Source organism: Anomaloglossus baeobatrachus, chromosome 1 (assembly GCF_048569485.1).
Source record: "Anomaloglossus baeobatrachus isolate aAnoBae1 chromosome 1, aAnoBae1.hap1, whole genome shotgun sequence".
Classification (NCBI taxonomy): Eukaryota; Metazoa; Chordata; class Amphibia; order Anura; family Aromobatidae; genus Anomaloglossus; species Anomaloglossus baeobatrachus.
The window spans coordinates 665492700-665509023 of record NC_134353.1 but is presented as its reverse complement, the minus strand read 5'-3'; the positions used below and the strand labels follow the sequence as shown (position 1 = coordinate 665509023).

Genomic DNA, 16324 nt, shown 5'->3' with positions numbered 1-16324 from the left:
CCTCTCAGTTGACGCAGTGAGAACTGGTCTTTAGCTTCAGGTTACACTATTTTCCCAGTGGCACACAAACCCTGCTCCTAGATTGTTTCACAGCAGCACGTCTACCGGTAGGTGCTGCACTACCCTTACATCCACCATTCCATCACTGTGACCCCAGTCTAAATGTAGTCAGGCCCTCTGAATGTTCAGAGGTTCTCCCCTGGCTATGTGGATTAACATACAGCGGGTGGGAACAGTACAGTGGTTTGGTACCAGATGGTCTTTGATCAACATGACTGAAGCTCTGGAGTCACAGAGCCCCACACGTTCACGCCCTCTACCAAGATTGGCTGCTGATGTTGATTCAAGATTACTGAGTGAGGTGTCCCACCTAGTCCGGGACACTTGTCCTTGTCATGGTAGTGGGATCCTCTCTCCTCCAGCATTCCAGCCCCATTACCACACATTAAAAAGGGTTTACATTAAACATATCTTTTTTGAGTTGTTTTTTTTTATATTTATGATATATTTGCACATAGCATACACTTATTTGGTATGGCTGCCAAAATACTTTTATTTTGGAAAAAAACATATTTTTCTGCAATCAATTTATCAATAGTAAGGTACAATTATCAGAGCTTTGTTGTAATGATCTTTACTTCTATTAGTTCATCAAATGACAATGGGCAATTGTTTGTATACTAAAGGTAAACAATCTTTTTTTTTTTTTTTTTAAAAATTAGCAATTTGCAATTTTCACACTGGAGCTTTTATTTTAGACTCTAACTTCCTATTGTTTAAGGAAATAACACATGTACATTACCGGAATAAAAAATGAAACCCTATCTTTTGTATTAAAGCATCTAATGAGCATGTGCAAAGGTCATTATGAAGGGTGAAAGAGCAGGGTCAGCTGTGATATTGTCTACTTCTACTGGTGGATGCTGTGTTATCAGCTGTGTATGGAGGTGTATGAATCTAAAAGTACCCAAGTGGCCAGTGTGAAAATTACAAGATTACTAATTTTTGTTTTTCACTACAGATCATGACATGAAAAAAGCAGTGTGAAACATTTTTAAAAATAAGTATAGCACAAAAACCTAATTTGTACAACAGATCATTTTCTGATGACAAATTCCCTTTAAAGACGGCAAGCAGATATTTGCTATAAGTACATGAGATACCAAGAAATCCTCCGTTATTCACCACACTTACTATTAAAATGACCAACGCATGGTATAGCCAGGTAGATGCCGTTTATATATCCTTCATTTATTGGAAAAGGGAACACTATTGTTTATTTTAAAAGTTTTCTTTTCTTCTGCAGTTGGCAAAGAAGGGATGTAAGAAATTTGTCTGCTCTTCAGGTACCCTAATATTAACGTCTAAATACTTATATAATAAAAGCACTTTTCTTTCATATGTTATTTTCTTAAACAATCTTTCTCTGTTTCTTTGTCTAGGTGGGAATGCTGGATTAGCAGCAGCGTATGCCTGCAGTAAACTGGGGCTGCCAGCCACTATTATTGTGCCAGAGTGCACCCCTAAAAAAATTATACATAAACTGAAAGAACTGGAAGCAGAAGTGGTTGTAACTGGAAAGGTGAGCAAATAAGTGGAAATATGGAAGTATATTATCTAGTATTAGAATAACGGGGCAAAACAAAGAGTAATGGAACAGGCAAAAATCATTTTAGAATTCTGAACACAACAACACATATCTAAAAATATTGTAGCTCTCAGACGTAAATCAGGAGTGCAAAAACTTCTTGGCATGAAGTTGCTCTGTTGATGAGTTAATTGCGAAAGGTCCATTTTCTGGTGGTTGTTAATCAATGGGAAAGCTACATATACAAGTGCATCTCAATAAATTAGAATATCATCAAAAAGTTAATTTATTTCAGTAATTCAATAGTGAAACGCATATATTATATAGAGTCATTACAAACAGAGTGATCTATGTTGATGATTATGGCTTACAGCCAATGAAAGCTATTAGAACCAAAAGTCATTATCCCAGAAAATTAGAATAATTACTACAAAACACATGCAAAGGCTTCCTAAGCATCTAAAATGGTCCCTTAGTCTGGTTCAGTAGGCTACATAATCATGGGGAAAACTGCTGACTTGACAGATGTCCAGAAGGCAGTCACACTCCACAAGGGGGGTAAGCCACACACAGTCATTGTTAAAGATGCTGGCTGTTCACAGAGTGCTGTATCCAAGCATATTAATGGAAGCTTGAGTGGAAGGATAAAGTGTGATAGAAAAAGGTGCACAAGCAACCGGAATAACCGCAGTCTTGAAAGCATTGCTAAGAAAAGGCCTTTCACAAATTTGGGGGAGATTCACAAGGAGCGGACTGCTGCTAGAATCAGTGCTTCAAGAGCCACCACATACAGACGTGTCCAAGACATGCGCTACAAGTGTCGCATTCCTTGTCTTATGCCACTCATGACCAATAGACAATGCCAGAAGCGTCTTACCTGGGCCAAAGAGAAAAAGAACTGGACTGTTGCTCAGTGGTCCAAGTTATTGATTTCATATAAAAGTAAATTTTACATTTCATTTGGAAATCACGGTCCCAGAGTCTGGAGGAAGAGTGAAGAGGCCACAATCCAAGCTGCTTGTGATCTAGTGTGAAGTTTCAACAATCAGTGATGGTTTGGGAAGCCATGTCATCTGCTGGTGTAGGTCCACTGTGTTTTATCAAGACCAAAGTCAGCACAGCCACCTACCAGGGAATTTTAGATCACTTCATGCTTCCCTCTGCTGACAAGCTTTTTGGAGATGGCAATTTCATTTACCAGTAGAACTTGGCACCTGTCCACACTGCCAAAAGTACCAATACCTGGTTTAATAACCACAGGATCACTGTGCTTGATTTGCCAGAAAACTCGCCTGACCTAAACCCCAGAGAGAATCTATGAGGTATTGTCAAGAGGAATATGAGAGATACCAAACCCAACAATGTAGATCAGGTGAAGGCTGCTATCAGAGCAACCTGGACTTCCATAACACCTCAACAGTGCCACAGGCTGATCGCCTCCATGGTATTGATGCAGTAATTCATGCAAAAGGAGAGCCCACCAGATATTTAGTGCATTTACTGTACTTTTCAATAGGCCAACATTTCCGTTGTTTGTAATGACTCTATATCATATATCATATATGTGTTTCACTTTTTGTATTGAATTACTAAAATAAATTAACTTTTTGATGATATCCTAATTTATTGAGAAGCACTTGTATGCTCCATTTTACGGCAGCAGATGTGTAGTAGAAATGGTGCCCATTGTAATACATAGTCAAGTTGAACAACAAGAAATAACAAATATGTGGCACTTTTTATACTTATTGAAGTCCAAAAAATAAGCTCAGTTGCCTGCTACCTCCTTTTACTGTCAACCGCTGTAGTCTACATAAGGTGGCTGCCACATTTCTGTTCTTTTTGGAGGTTCATATTGGTTTTCTCAGCTGCATGCAGTGCACAAGCATTATTGTAGAAGGTCTCAGTTCATTTCTAATCATGTACCGGCAGAAGAGCGTTGTGACATACCGATAGTGCCCAAACAGGTCCACACCAGGAGCTCTCTTTGATATTGCTAATAAAGGGTGTTTTCTAGATGTCCATGATATTACACGTGACCTTTATATAACTTTTGTATCTTAGAATTAACAGAGGAATATATTTCTACCCTCCCACTCCCCAGATAGTCATTGGTAAACATTTGATCATTTTAAATAAAGTTTGTATTATCAAAATGTAAGCTGATCCTCACCGTTTTAGGTGGGAATGCCCTATTGGGACCTTCTGGATTTTGGCTGGAACCTATATTCTTCTGATCCTTTGGTGTGACATTGCAGCCTTACTCCCTATTTATCCCATAGCATTATTGTAATGTTCTGAGATTTAAAGAGAACCTGTCATCTGATTTATGCTACCAAAATGACCATGATTGCAGCCAGTTATATTTTATTCTGAAATAGTCTGTCATCTCAGAGGAAAATTACTTGAAAAGTTGACGCACATGGTCTTTTTTCTTCAACACTGCATGTTTTGCTTTTTAACTTTCCATTATGGAGAACCCTTTAAGAGGTTTCCAAAACATGAGTGCGATTGTCTGTAAGACTCATCAGCTTCTATTGAACATGCAGAAAAAAAAAATCATATGAACATATGTTTGATTTTCAAACAGGTTTGGGATGATGCCGATGCATATGCCCATCGATTGACTGAGGCACCAGGCTCTGTATATGTCTCGCCATTCAATCACCCTCTGGTGTGGTGAGTACAGTATAAAGAAGCAGTCCAATATTCTCAGGCTCTCAGCAGTAACTCCATAGGCGTTATATCATTATTATATCCTAATATATAAGATAAAGACATTTGCTAAAATATTCATACTAAATACCCGATGCACTAAAGCCATTTAAAGGGATTTTCCCATGAATAACGCACATTTTAAAGTTAATTTTAATCAATACATCTTGGAGTAATAATAATTTATGCAATTGGATATATTTTAAGAAAATGTTCCTGTTCTGAGATAATCTTATATACAGTATGTGCTCATGCTATGTACTGTGTAATGGCCGTGGCTGACCGTGATCGGAACACAGCTTGATCATACCACATCTCATAGGCTGGGAGGTAGTATTAAAGTATACAGACATTACAGCTTGAGATCGCAAATTATTCTTTCTATAAAGTAAAATATATTTTTAAAAACAGGCAGGGAAATGCTTTACCAAAAATAAAAAAGAATCAGCTGCAATCCCACGCTCTGTTATCTGTATAATCTCTTTTATGTCCTCCCCTTCCCCAGGAGATGTGGTATGATCAGACCATATCCCTGTACGGTTAGACACGGCCACTACACAGTAGATAGCATGGACACATATTTAAGATTATCTCGGCTCAGGAATATTTTTTTTTTAAATTTAAATTTTTTATTGTGAAAATTATTATTATTCTAAGATCTATTGATTCAAATCAACTTTGAAAATAACTTTGTTCATGGCAAAACCCCTTTAAGCTGCCTAGAATTTTCCAAATGAAAGAAAAATGGCTTTAAAACAAATTTATTTATTCATATTCTTGTATTCTACCTTTTTTCCAGGGAAGGTCACTCCAGTCTAATTCTGGAACTAAAGGCTTCTCTTGGCAATCAAAAACCAGGAGCTCTTGTGGTTGCAGTCGGAGGTGGAGGCCTTTTGGCTGGGTTGGTTGAAGGAATTGTCAAGGTGGGCTGGTCTGATGTGCCCATTATTGCCATGGAAACAGTGGGTGCTCATTGCCTGAATGCAGCCCTTCAGGCTGGGAGACCGGTGACGTTACCTGATATTACAAGGTGGGATATTGTTAAGGATAGAAAACAGAGATCTTGAAGGTTCTAAGGAAATGGAAAATGGTGCACTCTTACATACAAAAACTCTGATATCACATCTCCCAAGAAATTACAAACTTAGTTTTAATAAGTTCTTCCCTGCTAAGAAAAAGAGGAAATTGAAGGAAAACTTTAAAAAGAGGAAAATAAGTGTGAACTGAGCTATAAAGATCGATTAGTAAAGAAGGTGACCAGGTCCATAGGGCCAATTGGTAAAGATTTTTTTTCACATAACACAATACGTAAACTTTTGTTACATTGATTGTGATATTTAGACAAGTGTGTAGTCATCATTTTTTCCAGATAAGGCGCAATATATAAACCGCAAGACAAAAGGATAATAACAGTCAATGGGGCATGTACCAGAAATGCATTCTTACTGATGGGTATTCTCTGGTGATACAAGAAAATAATTGTGATTTGTAGTATTTTAGTTTAATTCTCATTCTACTGACCAAATGGACACTAAGCATAGAATAGCAAACTCACCTGTCTTTCACTGAAAAGAAAAGTATCTGTAATTATAGCCCCTCTTCAACCTGCAATTTACTAGGGTTATTAAGACCCAGTTTGTGCCTGACAGCTCCTTGCTAGCAACCAGATTGGACTGTCCAATTAACTGTGACAATCTGACACCTCTGAAGTGAGAACTGTCCCTTTATCCCAGGCACTCACACATGACTAGGTTGGAGGCAGTCAGCTGCGCGCCCTTGTCCATTGGTTTGTGTAGTGGTCTCTATTATTTTCCTTGTAATAATGTTTAAAATGTCTGTGTCTTACAGCATTGCAAAGTGTCTAGGTGCAAAAACTGTATGTGACAGAGCACTGGAGTGTGCAAAAAAATACAAAGTCATCTCAGTGACTGTGGATGACAAAGACGCCTTGGAGGCAGTGGAGAGGTTCTTAGGTAGGTGGAAACATCTTTGCTGTGTCTTCTCTGTTGTAAGAACTCATACACTTAGATTAAAGTTGTCTGAACCCACCAATATATGCGGGATCAGCTGATCGTCTAGTTTTTATGGCTGTCTCACAGCTCTTCCCCGACATTTCCTGATTTGCCATGGCCGATCCTTTTCTTCTTGAGATATATGTCACTACCAGAGGAGTCTGGAAAGGAGTCCTTATAAAGATAACCCTTGAATGCTTGGCAAAATCGTGCATTCCTGTGTAAGGGGGAGTCGTGGGAGATAGGTGTTTGCCAAACGATCGTTCGTCTGTCAGATATATGATATACATGGGGCCTTTACTACAATATATACAACATAATTTAATACTTCTATTTCATGTATCAGCAAACTTTGTACTATCTACACCTTTCTGCTCCTAGGGTGTTACTTTAAGGTCTAGGGATTCTGTGCATCATGTGCCACTTAAAGGATTGGTGTTTTCTCATGTGGCAGAGGTGCCCTAGGGCACCCTCAAGCACCAGGATCTAGAGGAGGCTTATGTAGCTAAGCCCATGCTATGTTCTGCCTAAATCAAATTTTATTCTTTTGTTCTATTATGCATCACATTGGTAGCAGGGTCCAGGATTGGGCTCGTTTTGTTGTATTGCATTGTGTAAAGGGATGACCAGAGAGTTTCTGCTCTAGATAAAAGAACAGAGTACTTAATAAGAAATTGTAACATCTGCATGCCTTAAAACATTTTTTTTCGAGGACTAACTTTTTTTTATTTACTTGCTAGCCCAATTTTAAACAAAGTGACTAGAGATGAGAGAACCTGAGGTCCGGTGTTCATATCGAACACAGACTTTACAAAAACAAAACAGAGTTCAAGTTCGGAGATCCGGGTGCTTTACATATGCAAACCACTTGCGCGAGGTACGCTCAGTGCTCAGCCGAGTGCGAGACACTTTCATTGTTTGATCGGCTCGCACTTGGAGTAACAACAGCATGACTGGATGTAGTGTGCACCAAAAAAAAAAATGGAAAACCCCTATCCACCTGCCCCCGGAAGTGATCTGTTTATGGCTGACTATATGTGGACGGAGACCCGAACTGCCCAATTAATGACTTTCATTGAGGTTGAAGTCTGGGTAAAAAACTGAACTTTTTCAAAAGTCCACCTGCACCTACCGAACTGAACTTCCATGGGTCCGCTCATTTCTAAAAATGACAAATAACAAAATGAGCCTAGTGATTGGCTACAGCAGTCAGATGATGTAGTTGAGGTATTATTGCTGCCACCATGTCTCAAAGACCCCAGGCACGGTACAGCAGTGGAAAGAGCAATAATGCTAAAGTGTCCGGGGTTAAGTGAAACGCCCGCGCCGGGGCTTGCAGGGATCGCATGGTCAGCGGGCCGGTGGTATTCGGGGTCAGGCTGTGAGTGGCTCGACCCAGCTTCCGTGACCCCGGTGGATTTCAATAAAAGGAAAGTCCGAAAGTCAGTCCGGTGTGACAAGGGGATGGAAGGAGGGTGAAGGGGTTCCTGGGGAGCTTGCCATCGCTCACAGCAGCCACTGAGGTCTCGGCCTCCTCTGCCGCCACTCTCCCCCAGGAAACGGCACGGGACGGGGGCGGGGGATGCTAGCAGCGCCACCCATGGTATGTGGCCAGGTGTTCAGCCGCCGCTGTGCAGTCTCTCTCCAGGGCAGGTGTTACGGGCAGCCAGATGGAATCGCTCCCCACGGGTGGAGCGGGGGAGCCCCGGGAGGTTAATGAGACCCAGGGCAACAGTCCTCAGGGACACCGGGGGCACAGGGCGGCGGCATTACTCACACCAGTTACGGAGTGCGGGTTCCAGTTTCTCTTTATTTAAAGTCCGTTCCACATCGCACCCGGGTGCTGGTCCTCGCCGCCTGTAGTCTCTGGTCGGTCCCGGGCAGGTAGGAGGAAGGGGTCCGGTGAGGTGATCTGGGGGTCCCTCTCTTTTAGTGTGTTAATGCTATCCCCGTGGCATGGAGCTTCTTGGGACCCACCACCATTCTGTCTCTCTCTCTTGCCCGGTAACGTACACCTTAATCACCACCAGGTACAACGTTCTCAAAGATCCCCAGTCCTCAGCTACATTCCCTTCCTCAGATGTTTTCAGCCCTGGTCTCGTGGCATCTGCTCAGCAGGAGCTGCTCTCTGTGGAGATCTGCACTCTCTTGCAGCTTCGGACGTTCTGACTAAACTTTCTGTCTGCTCTGCACTTCACTCCTCATTTCAGGCCCCCCTCCCATCAGGTTGTTATGGGGACCTGCACACCTGCTCCTTAAGGAGACAGGATGAGTCATGCAGGCTAAAACTACATGCTGAAGAGTTTTTAACTCCTTCCTGCCAGTGTGTGTGTGTGGACTCTTCTCCACCTGCCCGGGAAAAATGTGGTAACATTTAATACCCTGTAACGACCCGGTTGCAGGGGCGTTACATAAGTAAAGCTCATTTTTGTTATTTTTAAACTGTACATGCTTGTCAGATAATAACAAAGTTAAACCTGGAAAACCCCTTTAATAGGGCATATCGACAGTTATCTTCTTGACACAACCCCTTTTTTATACTTGCTTTTGCACATGTCTTTGTAAGGAAAGACATTGCTATAAATACAAATATGAGGATGAGTCAAAAATGTTCCACTCACTCTCTACATTAAAACTTCTCTTGGTCACACTGTCTTATCAGTGACCTCCATACGAGTCGTTGTCTCCCCAGTCACTGTTGTGCAGATTTCAACGTATTACACCCATTCATTTGTGACTGGAAACTAGAAACTAGAAACAATGGCTGCCCCACTTCTAATTTTCATGAAAGATGAGCAAGTGTGCAGTGATTAATTTTCTATGGTCTTTTAGTGTCTCTTGTGCAGATATTATCGAAGAGTTTGTGAACAGGGTTTTTTTTGCAAAGAAAGACAGTGAGATTCACTCAAAAATGGGGCCAAAATATTCTGAGCTAATTCCCATTAAGATAAAGCAATTTGATCCTTTTTGAGGGGTAAACTTACCCCCAACCCGTGTTTCCCAAAACGAAGCTCTACACTGAAAATAAGCCCTAGTGCATTTTTCGGGTCAAAAAATAATATAAGACAGCGTCTTGTTTTCAGGAAAATATGGTATTAGGACAGTAACCAAATCTTTGTGATTTGGACAATGCAGGCCACTATTTTTGATTTATAATAAAACAGAGATACCATTGCAGTATAGATTTTCAGGTCTAATTAACCTTTTCATGACATACCGGTATGTCCAAGGTCATGTATGTGTAGCGCCCCATGGGGCAGGTGTTTTAACCTACTCATCGCCGGGCCGGGGATGCATATCATCTGTGTCATCACGGGGTGGCTTGGCCTGGTACTGTTGCCTCGAGGCATACAGGAAGGGAAGGATGGCGGTGGACGGGAGACAGGAATGGAGGATGACGGTGGTAGTGGGATGTGGAGGATGGGGGTGATGGTTAGGAAAGTCTATATCATGATCGTGATACCACCTGTGGTACGCAGCCAGGTATGCGGCCGCCGCTGCAGAGTCTCTCGCTGGGGCAGATGTTGGGTGCAGCCGGGATGGTGTCGCTTCCCACAGGTGGAGTGGGGTTATCCTGGGGAGGATGATGGAGGACGGGGTAGATGTAGTTCCCGTTGGCGCTGCAGCGCCAAACGATGGTGCCGGTTAAAGGAGAGGCAGAAGCAAGGGCTGCAGTTCAAGGTCTTTTACTCGCAAGTTGTTTAAGCACTGCACCAGGGTACCGATCTCTGCCACGATGGGCTCCAGCCTATCCCTGATCCATGAAAGGTTAACTCCAGTGTGTGTGTCAGCCTGTGAGCCCTTTCCCCCTTTGATGCGCTAAGTATCGGACCCCCGTGGCGTGAAGCACTTGAGGGTCCTGATGTCAGTAAAGTGTCCCATTCTGATAGCGTGGTTCCGTTATGGGGCTGGTCCTCAATCCCGGATCCTATATGCTATTTGGCTGCAGACTCGTTGTGACTGTTCTAGCCGTTCCCTGCCACCCTTGCAGAGTTGGTAGACAATGTGAAGTCTATCTGTCCTAGGATTCTGTATCCCGAAAGCGCTGGTCCTGTGGAAACAGCTGCCTGCTTCTCCCCAGGCACCGTGTTGAACGCCTTGGCCCACAGAGCTGATCGCGGCACATCCACTCTGCTCTGTGTCTGAGGCTGTTCTCTTCATGTGGTAGTTGTGTTGTGTGTTCCAAGCTGTTGCCCCCAGCCGCTGACACCGGCTGGTTCACTACTCTCACTAGGTTAACCTGCTCTTCCACACTGACTGCTCCTGACTCCCCCTGGTGGTTGCTACTCCCTGACCCTGAGTCCCCAGTTCCAGTGGATCCGGGGAGCCCCTGGTGCAGTGGCATCCTGTAAACCCATTTCTGTAGTGTCCCCCTACTGTTATCCGACCCTAGCCCGGTCCTTATTGGGGAGGGCAACCCGGTGTTACTGTATGTATGTGTGAGTGGAGACAGGTACCGACCTTCTCTGGACCCAGGATAAGTACTACACCCTAGTGAGGTGCAGTACCCTGTGGCGCCTGAAGCCTCAGGGGCGCCACATATGTCCCTTTAGTGCAACAAGGAAAAGGAGATTCCAAGTTCTTTGTAGATAAAATCTCATCTTTTTTTGGACATGATTAAAAATACATGGTCAGCAGTAAAATAGTCATATTCAAATGCATTTATTGCTTACGCCCTTGTTCACTGAATTTGAGTATTCAGTGAACAAGGGCATAAGCCTGAAACGCGGTTGAATATGACTATTTTACTGCTGATCGTGTATTTTTAATCAACCTGAGATTTTATCTACAAAGGACTTGGAATCTCCTTTTCCTTGTTGTATTATTACCACAGGTCAGCGGTGAAGGAGGTCTGTTCCGGCTTTGATATCCACCACGGGTGAATATATTAACACAGCGTCTATGGTAAGCATACAAAAACCTTTTCTTCTCTATATGTCCCTTTAATGTAGGCTCCCATCAGGGAGCCCTCATTTTTTCCCGCATATGTTGGCTGATCTGATCAGCCGATATGTGCAGCTAACAGGCGCGCGTAGATCTCCGAACTGTTAACCAGTTTAATCTTGCTGTTAATCTCTGCCAATGGGATTTAATGCGCACTGACTGGGAGCGCGTTATTCCCTGCCGCTATCGCATCGGCAGCCCCATGACGTGATGATGCGGTGCCGATGGATTGTCATGACAGCCGGGGGTCATCTGATGACCCCTGACACTATCATGGCGTAGCACCAGTGAACACCTGTTGTGTTCTGGCATTCACAGATCTGCATTTCTGCATTTTCTCTAAATTCTAGAAGCATTCAGAGTGTGTGAGCTTAGTAAAAATAAGAAAGAGTGTTGAAAAAAAGTTTTGAAAAATATGAAAAAATAGAAAAAAAACAGAAGTTAAAATCACTCCCCTTTTGCCCAACTGAAAATAAACAAATAAAATAAACATATTTCGAATTGCCGAATTATTTCGAAATGCCTGAGCTATCAAAATATAAAATAAATCGATCTAAGGCCTTGTGCGCACGCTGCATTTTTTGCAGCGGTTTTGTGCATTTTTTGGGTGCAGTTTTGGTCCCAAAACTGCATGCATTTCCTCCATCAGCACAGTCATTGAAGATTTTTTTGGCTGTGTCTTTGTGGTGACCACAAAGATGCAGCATGTCAGTTCTTTCTGCATTTTTGCCCACATTTTTGAGCCCTTCCAGTCAATAGATTTGACTTAAAATCGCACTGGGCAACAACGCTTTAAAAAAACCCGAAGTAAAACGCGGCAAGAAATGCATGCCAAGGGAGCTTTTTTATGACCAAAAACATGCATCTTTGTGGTCATCACAAAGATGCAGTATGCGCACACAGCCTAATTGGTAAAGTGTGTAGCGAGAAGAAAAATAAAAATGCAAGAATTATGGGTTTTTTTTGGTCGCCGCAACATTACAATAAAATGCAATAAGAGGCATTAAAACATCGCATGTAGCAAAAAAATAGTATCATTAAAAACAGCAACTCAGGAAATAAAAATAAGCCATCACACAGCCTAAAATCCCGAAAAATGAGAAAACTACAGGTCTCCAGAAACAAAAGTGCGATTTGTTTTGTTTTGAAAAGTTTCTGAATTTTTTAAAAAAAAATAAAACTACACCTATTTGGTATCTATGAACTCGTACCGACCTGGGGAATCCTATTGCCAGGTCAGTTTTACTACAACTGATGACAACATTGAGTGAACTGATGCTATTTGATAGACGAGTATTAGTGGATTATGTCCCCTAATAATGCCCCAGTACGAAAATACACGTTTGATGAAAAGCTGAATTTAGCGGTGCATTCGAGGCTGAACACTCAGCATAAAATATTTTTCATTCTGGGAATACAAAAGCTTGCTGATAATTGACACAGTGCATTGAAAAGCAGGGAAATTCTGTTGAATCATGATGTATCTTAACGTTCTTTGAAATAAATTCCACAGTCAGAGTGCAAATATTTTTTCACTCACCCTCATATGCATATCAAGCTATTTGCTCATTACCTTCTATTTACAACCAAAGGACTTCTCTCCTGCTGCCTCTAACCTCTGGCATGGTATCTTCATGTTAGGCCTGTGCCACACATCCGTGCTGCCGGCACGTGTTTGTCATTTTTTACACGTACCGGCGGCACGGAGACATGTACAGCAATGCTACCCTATGGTAGCAGGCACACACACGTAAAACCACACGGAACGTGTGTCCGTGTGCGTTTGTACGTGTGTGCGATTTTCAAAGCGCTGACATGTCAGTGTTTTCTCCGGCAGCACGGGTGTTACACGGCCCGCACCCGTACCACACGGGTGTAGTGTGGATGCGGTCCCGTGTGACACGCGCCGGAGTAAACACACATGTCAGGGAAAAAAATAAAAAACATTAACTCACCTTCTCCAGCCCTCCTGTCTCTGCCGCTGCTGCCTCTTGCTGCCGACCGCCGCTCATTATTCTCATTGAATATTCACTTCACAGCCTGGCAGCAGCAGCAGCGGGGAGACGGGAGGGCTGGAGACCGAGGATCAGCACCACGGACAGCAGCGCGGACATCAGGAAGGACCAGGTGAGTATAATAATTACTGATTCTACGTGTGCTATCGCGGATAGCACACGTAGAACACACGTGTCACGCACGTACCAGAGACACGTACTTACCTGCACACAACACGCAGGGAAAATACGTGTCTCTCGGCACGTGCGTGAAATTCACGTGAGTGTGGCAGAGGCCTTAGACTTACCCTGCCTTTCAACTCAGCAATCAATTAAATGTCTACCTCTTCAAAACTATTAGCCAGAATGGGAGAGGCTAGTCAAGGATACAATGTAGAGCTTCATGTCAGAATGTCAGACAGGGTCTAGCTTACAGCTAGAGCAGACCTATGGTCTGAGTGCTTAGAGCCACATGAGTTGAGTGACAGGAGACTGGGACAGAGGATAGTGAGATCCTGAAAAGAGAATGACTGAGTTACAGAGTGATCTATTGGACACGAGTCAGAACTAACAGACGTACTTTAAGAGTAGAATAAGACGTGGCATCGCGGGACAAAAATATGACTCTTATGGCCTGTACTGTGGTGCTAAATTGTGTGGCAGTGAATGAAATGAGGCTATTGGAAGCAGGAACAAGTGTAGTTAAAGAAGTGAATACACTGTGGGTAGAGATGCTCTGTACGCATGAAGAATTGTAGGGAAGTTGTGTACCCGCCATCTAATGTATTTAGGTGTAATCAAATAGCTGTTCAGTAAAGCACAGTTTATAAAGAACCGGTGGTGTTTTCAATGGCTTGGTTAACAACTGGTCCTGGCCAGCCTACGCCATCGGCATCATGCAGCCTGCAAAGGAATATAGCCTCTGTAGTCCACACCAGCCAGGACCCCCTCTTTCATGCAGAGGGACGGGGCATGACAGATGACTACCTCATCCACAACTACCGTACCACGTTAGAGTGACATAAGTTTATGAAAATCAATGACAGCATACGGATGCCATCTGTGTACAATCTGTATACTGTCCTTGATTAACATTGTAATAGATAGAAGAAGGTTTGGAATTTATTTATTTTTTCATCAGTGAAAATTATTGATGAAACCCTGAAGGTAAAAACTTTTCACAATGACTGAACTTGGATCCAAAACACTGATGACGCTCTTCATTTTTCATGAGAAAAATCATGGACGTCCCAATGAGGCCTTAAGCTTATTTGGTCAGTACCTTCTCCTATATTGTCTTTTTATTGCATCAGAAGGCAAATTTATTTGTGATGACAAGATATCACTAGCTTTTCATTTACTTTTGTTCATTTGCATATGTTATTCATTGCATATTTTGTTTTCTCTTTTTGGGGTACCCATGTAGTGCTTCTTTCCTTACTCCCCTCTCCATCTCTATATCTCTTACAGAGGATGAACTGATGTTGGTGGAAGCTGCATGTGGAGCTGCTCTTGCTGCAGTTTATTCAGGACACATCCAGCGCTTGCAACAGGAGGGCAAGTTGGAGCAGTTGGCGGGGCCATTGATAATGATAGTTTGTGGGGGAAGTTCAATAAGTTTGTCTGAACTTCAGAACTTCAAATCTCAACTAGGAATGATTTAATTGCCTGAATAAAGAAAATCATGTAAATGAATACGACTTGCAGTGCGTCAGCTGAGAATTCATGGTCTTTCCACTGGAGGGAGTCTGGAGACCAACAATTATCTTCTACATTGATGAGAACGGAATGTTTGCAAGATTTCTATTAACCTTTGACTTCAGTTCTAGCCATTGATCAATACAACATTCTCGCATTTTCTCTATACCTTCTGGTCTTTTCATTTTTCTCCTCCCTGACTTGCCAGTTTTCTAGCCCTTTGCGTCTGTCTACTCTCGCCACTGCTGATGAATTTCCTACGAGCATGAGTCCTCTTACAGATTCTCTTTGGGATCAGAGCTCTATAAATCATAACTCTCCAGCCAATATCTTATGTAAAAAGGTACCTCGGGGCTGGGAAATCCTATTACCAGAAGCACCATTAATTATTGCAAGTCAGCTTTCCCTCCAGCTGTAATATGTTATCTGCAGCCCTTTTAGCCCAGACAGTGGCCTTCCCCACAAAACTGCTGGAGGGGATGCAAAGAATGTTTTGAAAAGAAAATAAAGAAATAAATAAAAAAAATATCTATATTTTAAACCACATATGTACAGTTGGTATCTATCTATCTATCCCTCTATCTATCTATCTATGTATCTATCTATCTATCTATATCTGAAAAATGAAAAAGAAAAAAAAAACAGTACCCGCTATATAACACAAAAGAAGCAAATATGGGTGTAAATCTCCCCATGCATAAGCGAAACTTGCATAGTCCACACAAAAAATGTAAGCATCAATCCAAAAAATAGTGAAAATTATAGGATTTTAATGGCCCATGTGGCAATGTTTTGGTTCATAGTGTTAACCTTTCTCAAGAGGATGGTGTTTTCAGGGTGATGTGCAGTGTTAGTTTTCTACTGCACATAGCGTTTTTCATTTAGACCAAAAAGCTCTACTTTGGTCTTATCTGACCAAACAAACTTCTTCCACATGCTAGCTTTGTCCCCTCCATGGCATGTGTAAGAAAGTGCTCTGGTCAGATAAGTCCAAAGGTAGAACCTTTGTGGCTAAATGCAAAATACTACGTGTTTCCCCAAAAATAAGACTGTTACGAGGGGGACCCGGGGAAGCGTGCCAAGATGGTATATGGACAGCTTCCGCCGGTCAAGGTCCACTGTGCGGTGTAAGGGACCGCTGCTATGGTGGGAGAAGAGTGAGCGGGTTGCTGCTAGCGATCGTCTGGAATGTCACAGACGATCAGCGTACACCTGTCCGCCCTAACCCGTGAGGGTTGTATGGCACGGGGCTCACAACTCGGTGTACCTGTTGCACGGGGACGCACAGAGGTGCCTACGCACGTGTGCCAGCGGGAGTCACAGGAATATGGCACGAGGGTAGCACAGAGGTGCCCACACACATGTGCTTCAGA

The 16324-nt window shown here is 42.6% G+C and overlaps 1 protein-coding gene across 2 annotated transcripts in view; it reads left to right on the top strand.

Moving 5' to 3' along the window:
* The window catches only part of SDSL (serine dehydratase like), a 207488-nt gene extending 192008 nt beyond the window's left edge, over window positions 1-15480 (top strand). For both annotated transcript variants that reach the window (XM_075320014.1, XM_075320015.1), the window contains exons 6-11: window positions 1307-1346; window positions 1443-1582; window positions 4179-4267; window positions 5103-5333; window positions 6152-6276; window positions 14724-15480. In XM_075320014.1, the coding sequence (XP_075176129.1) occupies window positions 1307-1346; window positions 1443-1582; window positions 4179-4267; window positions 5103-5333; window positions 6152-6276; window positions 14724-14917 (819 nt within the window). In that variant the 3' untranslated portion in view covers window positions 14918-15480. The remainder of the gene's footprint in view (window positions 1-1306; window positions 1347-1442; window positions 1583-4178; window positions 4268-5102; window positions 5334-6151; window positions 6277-14723) is intronic.
* The last annotated feature ends 844 nt before the right edge of the window (window positions 15481-16324 follow it).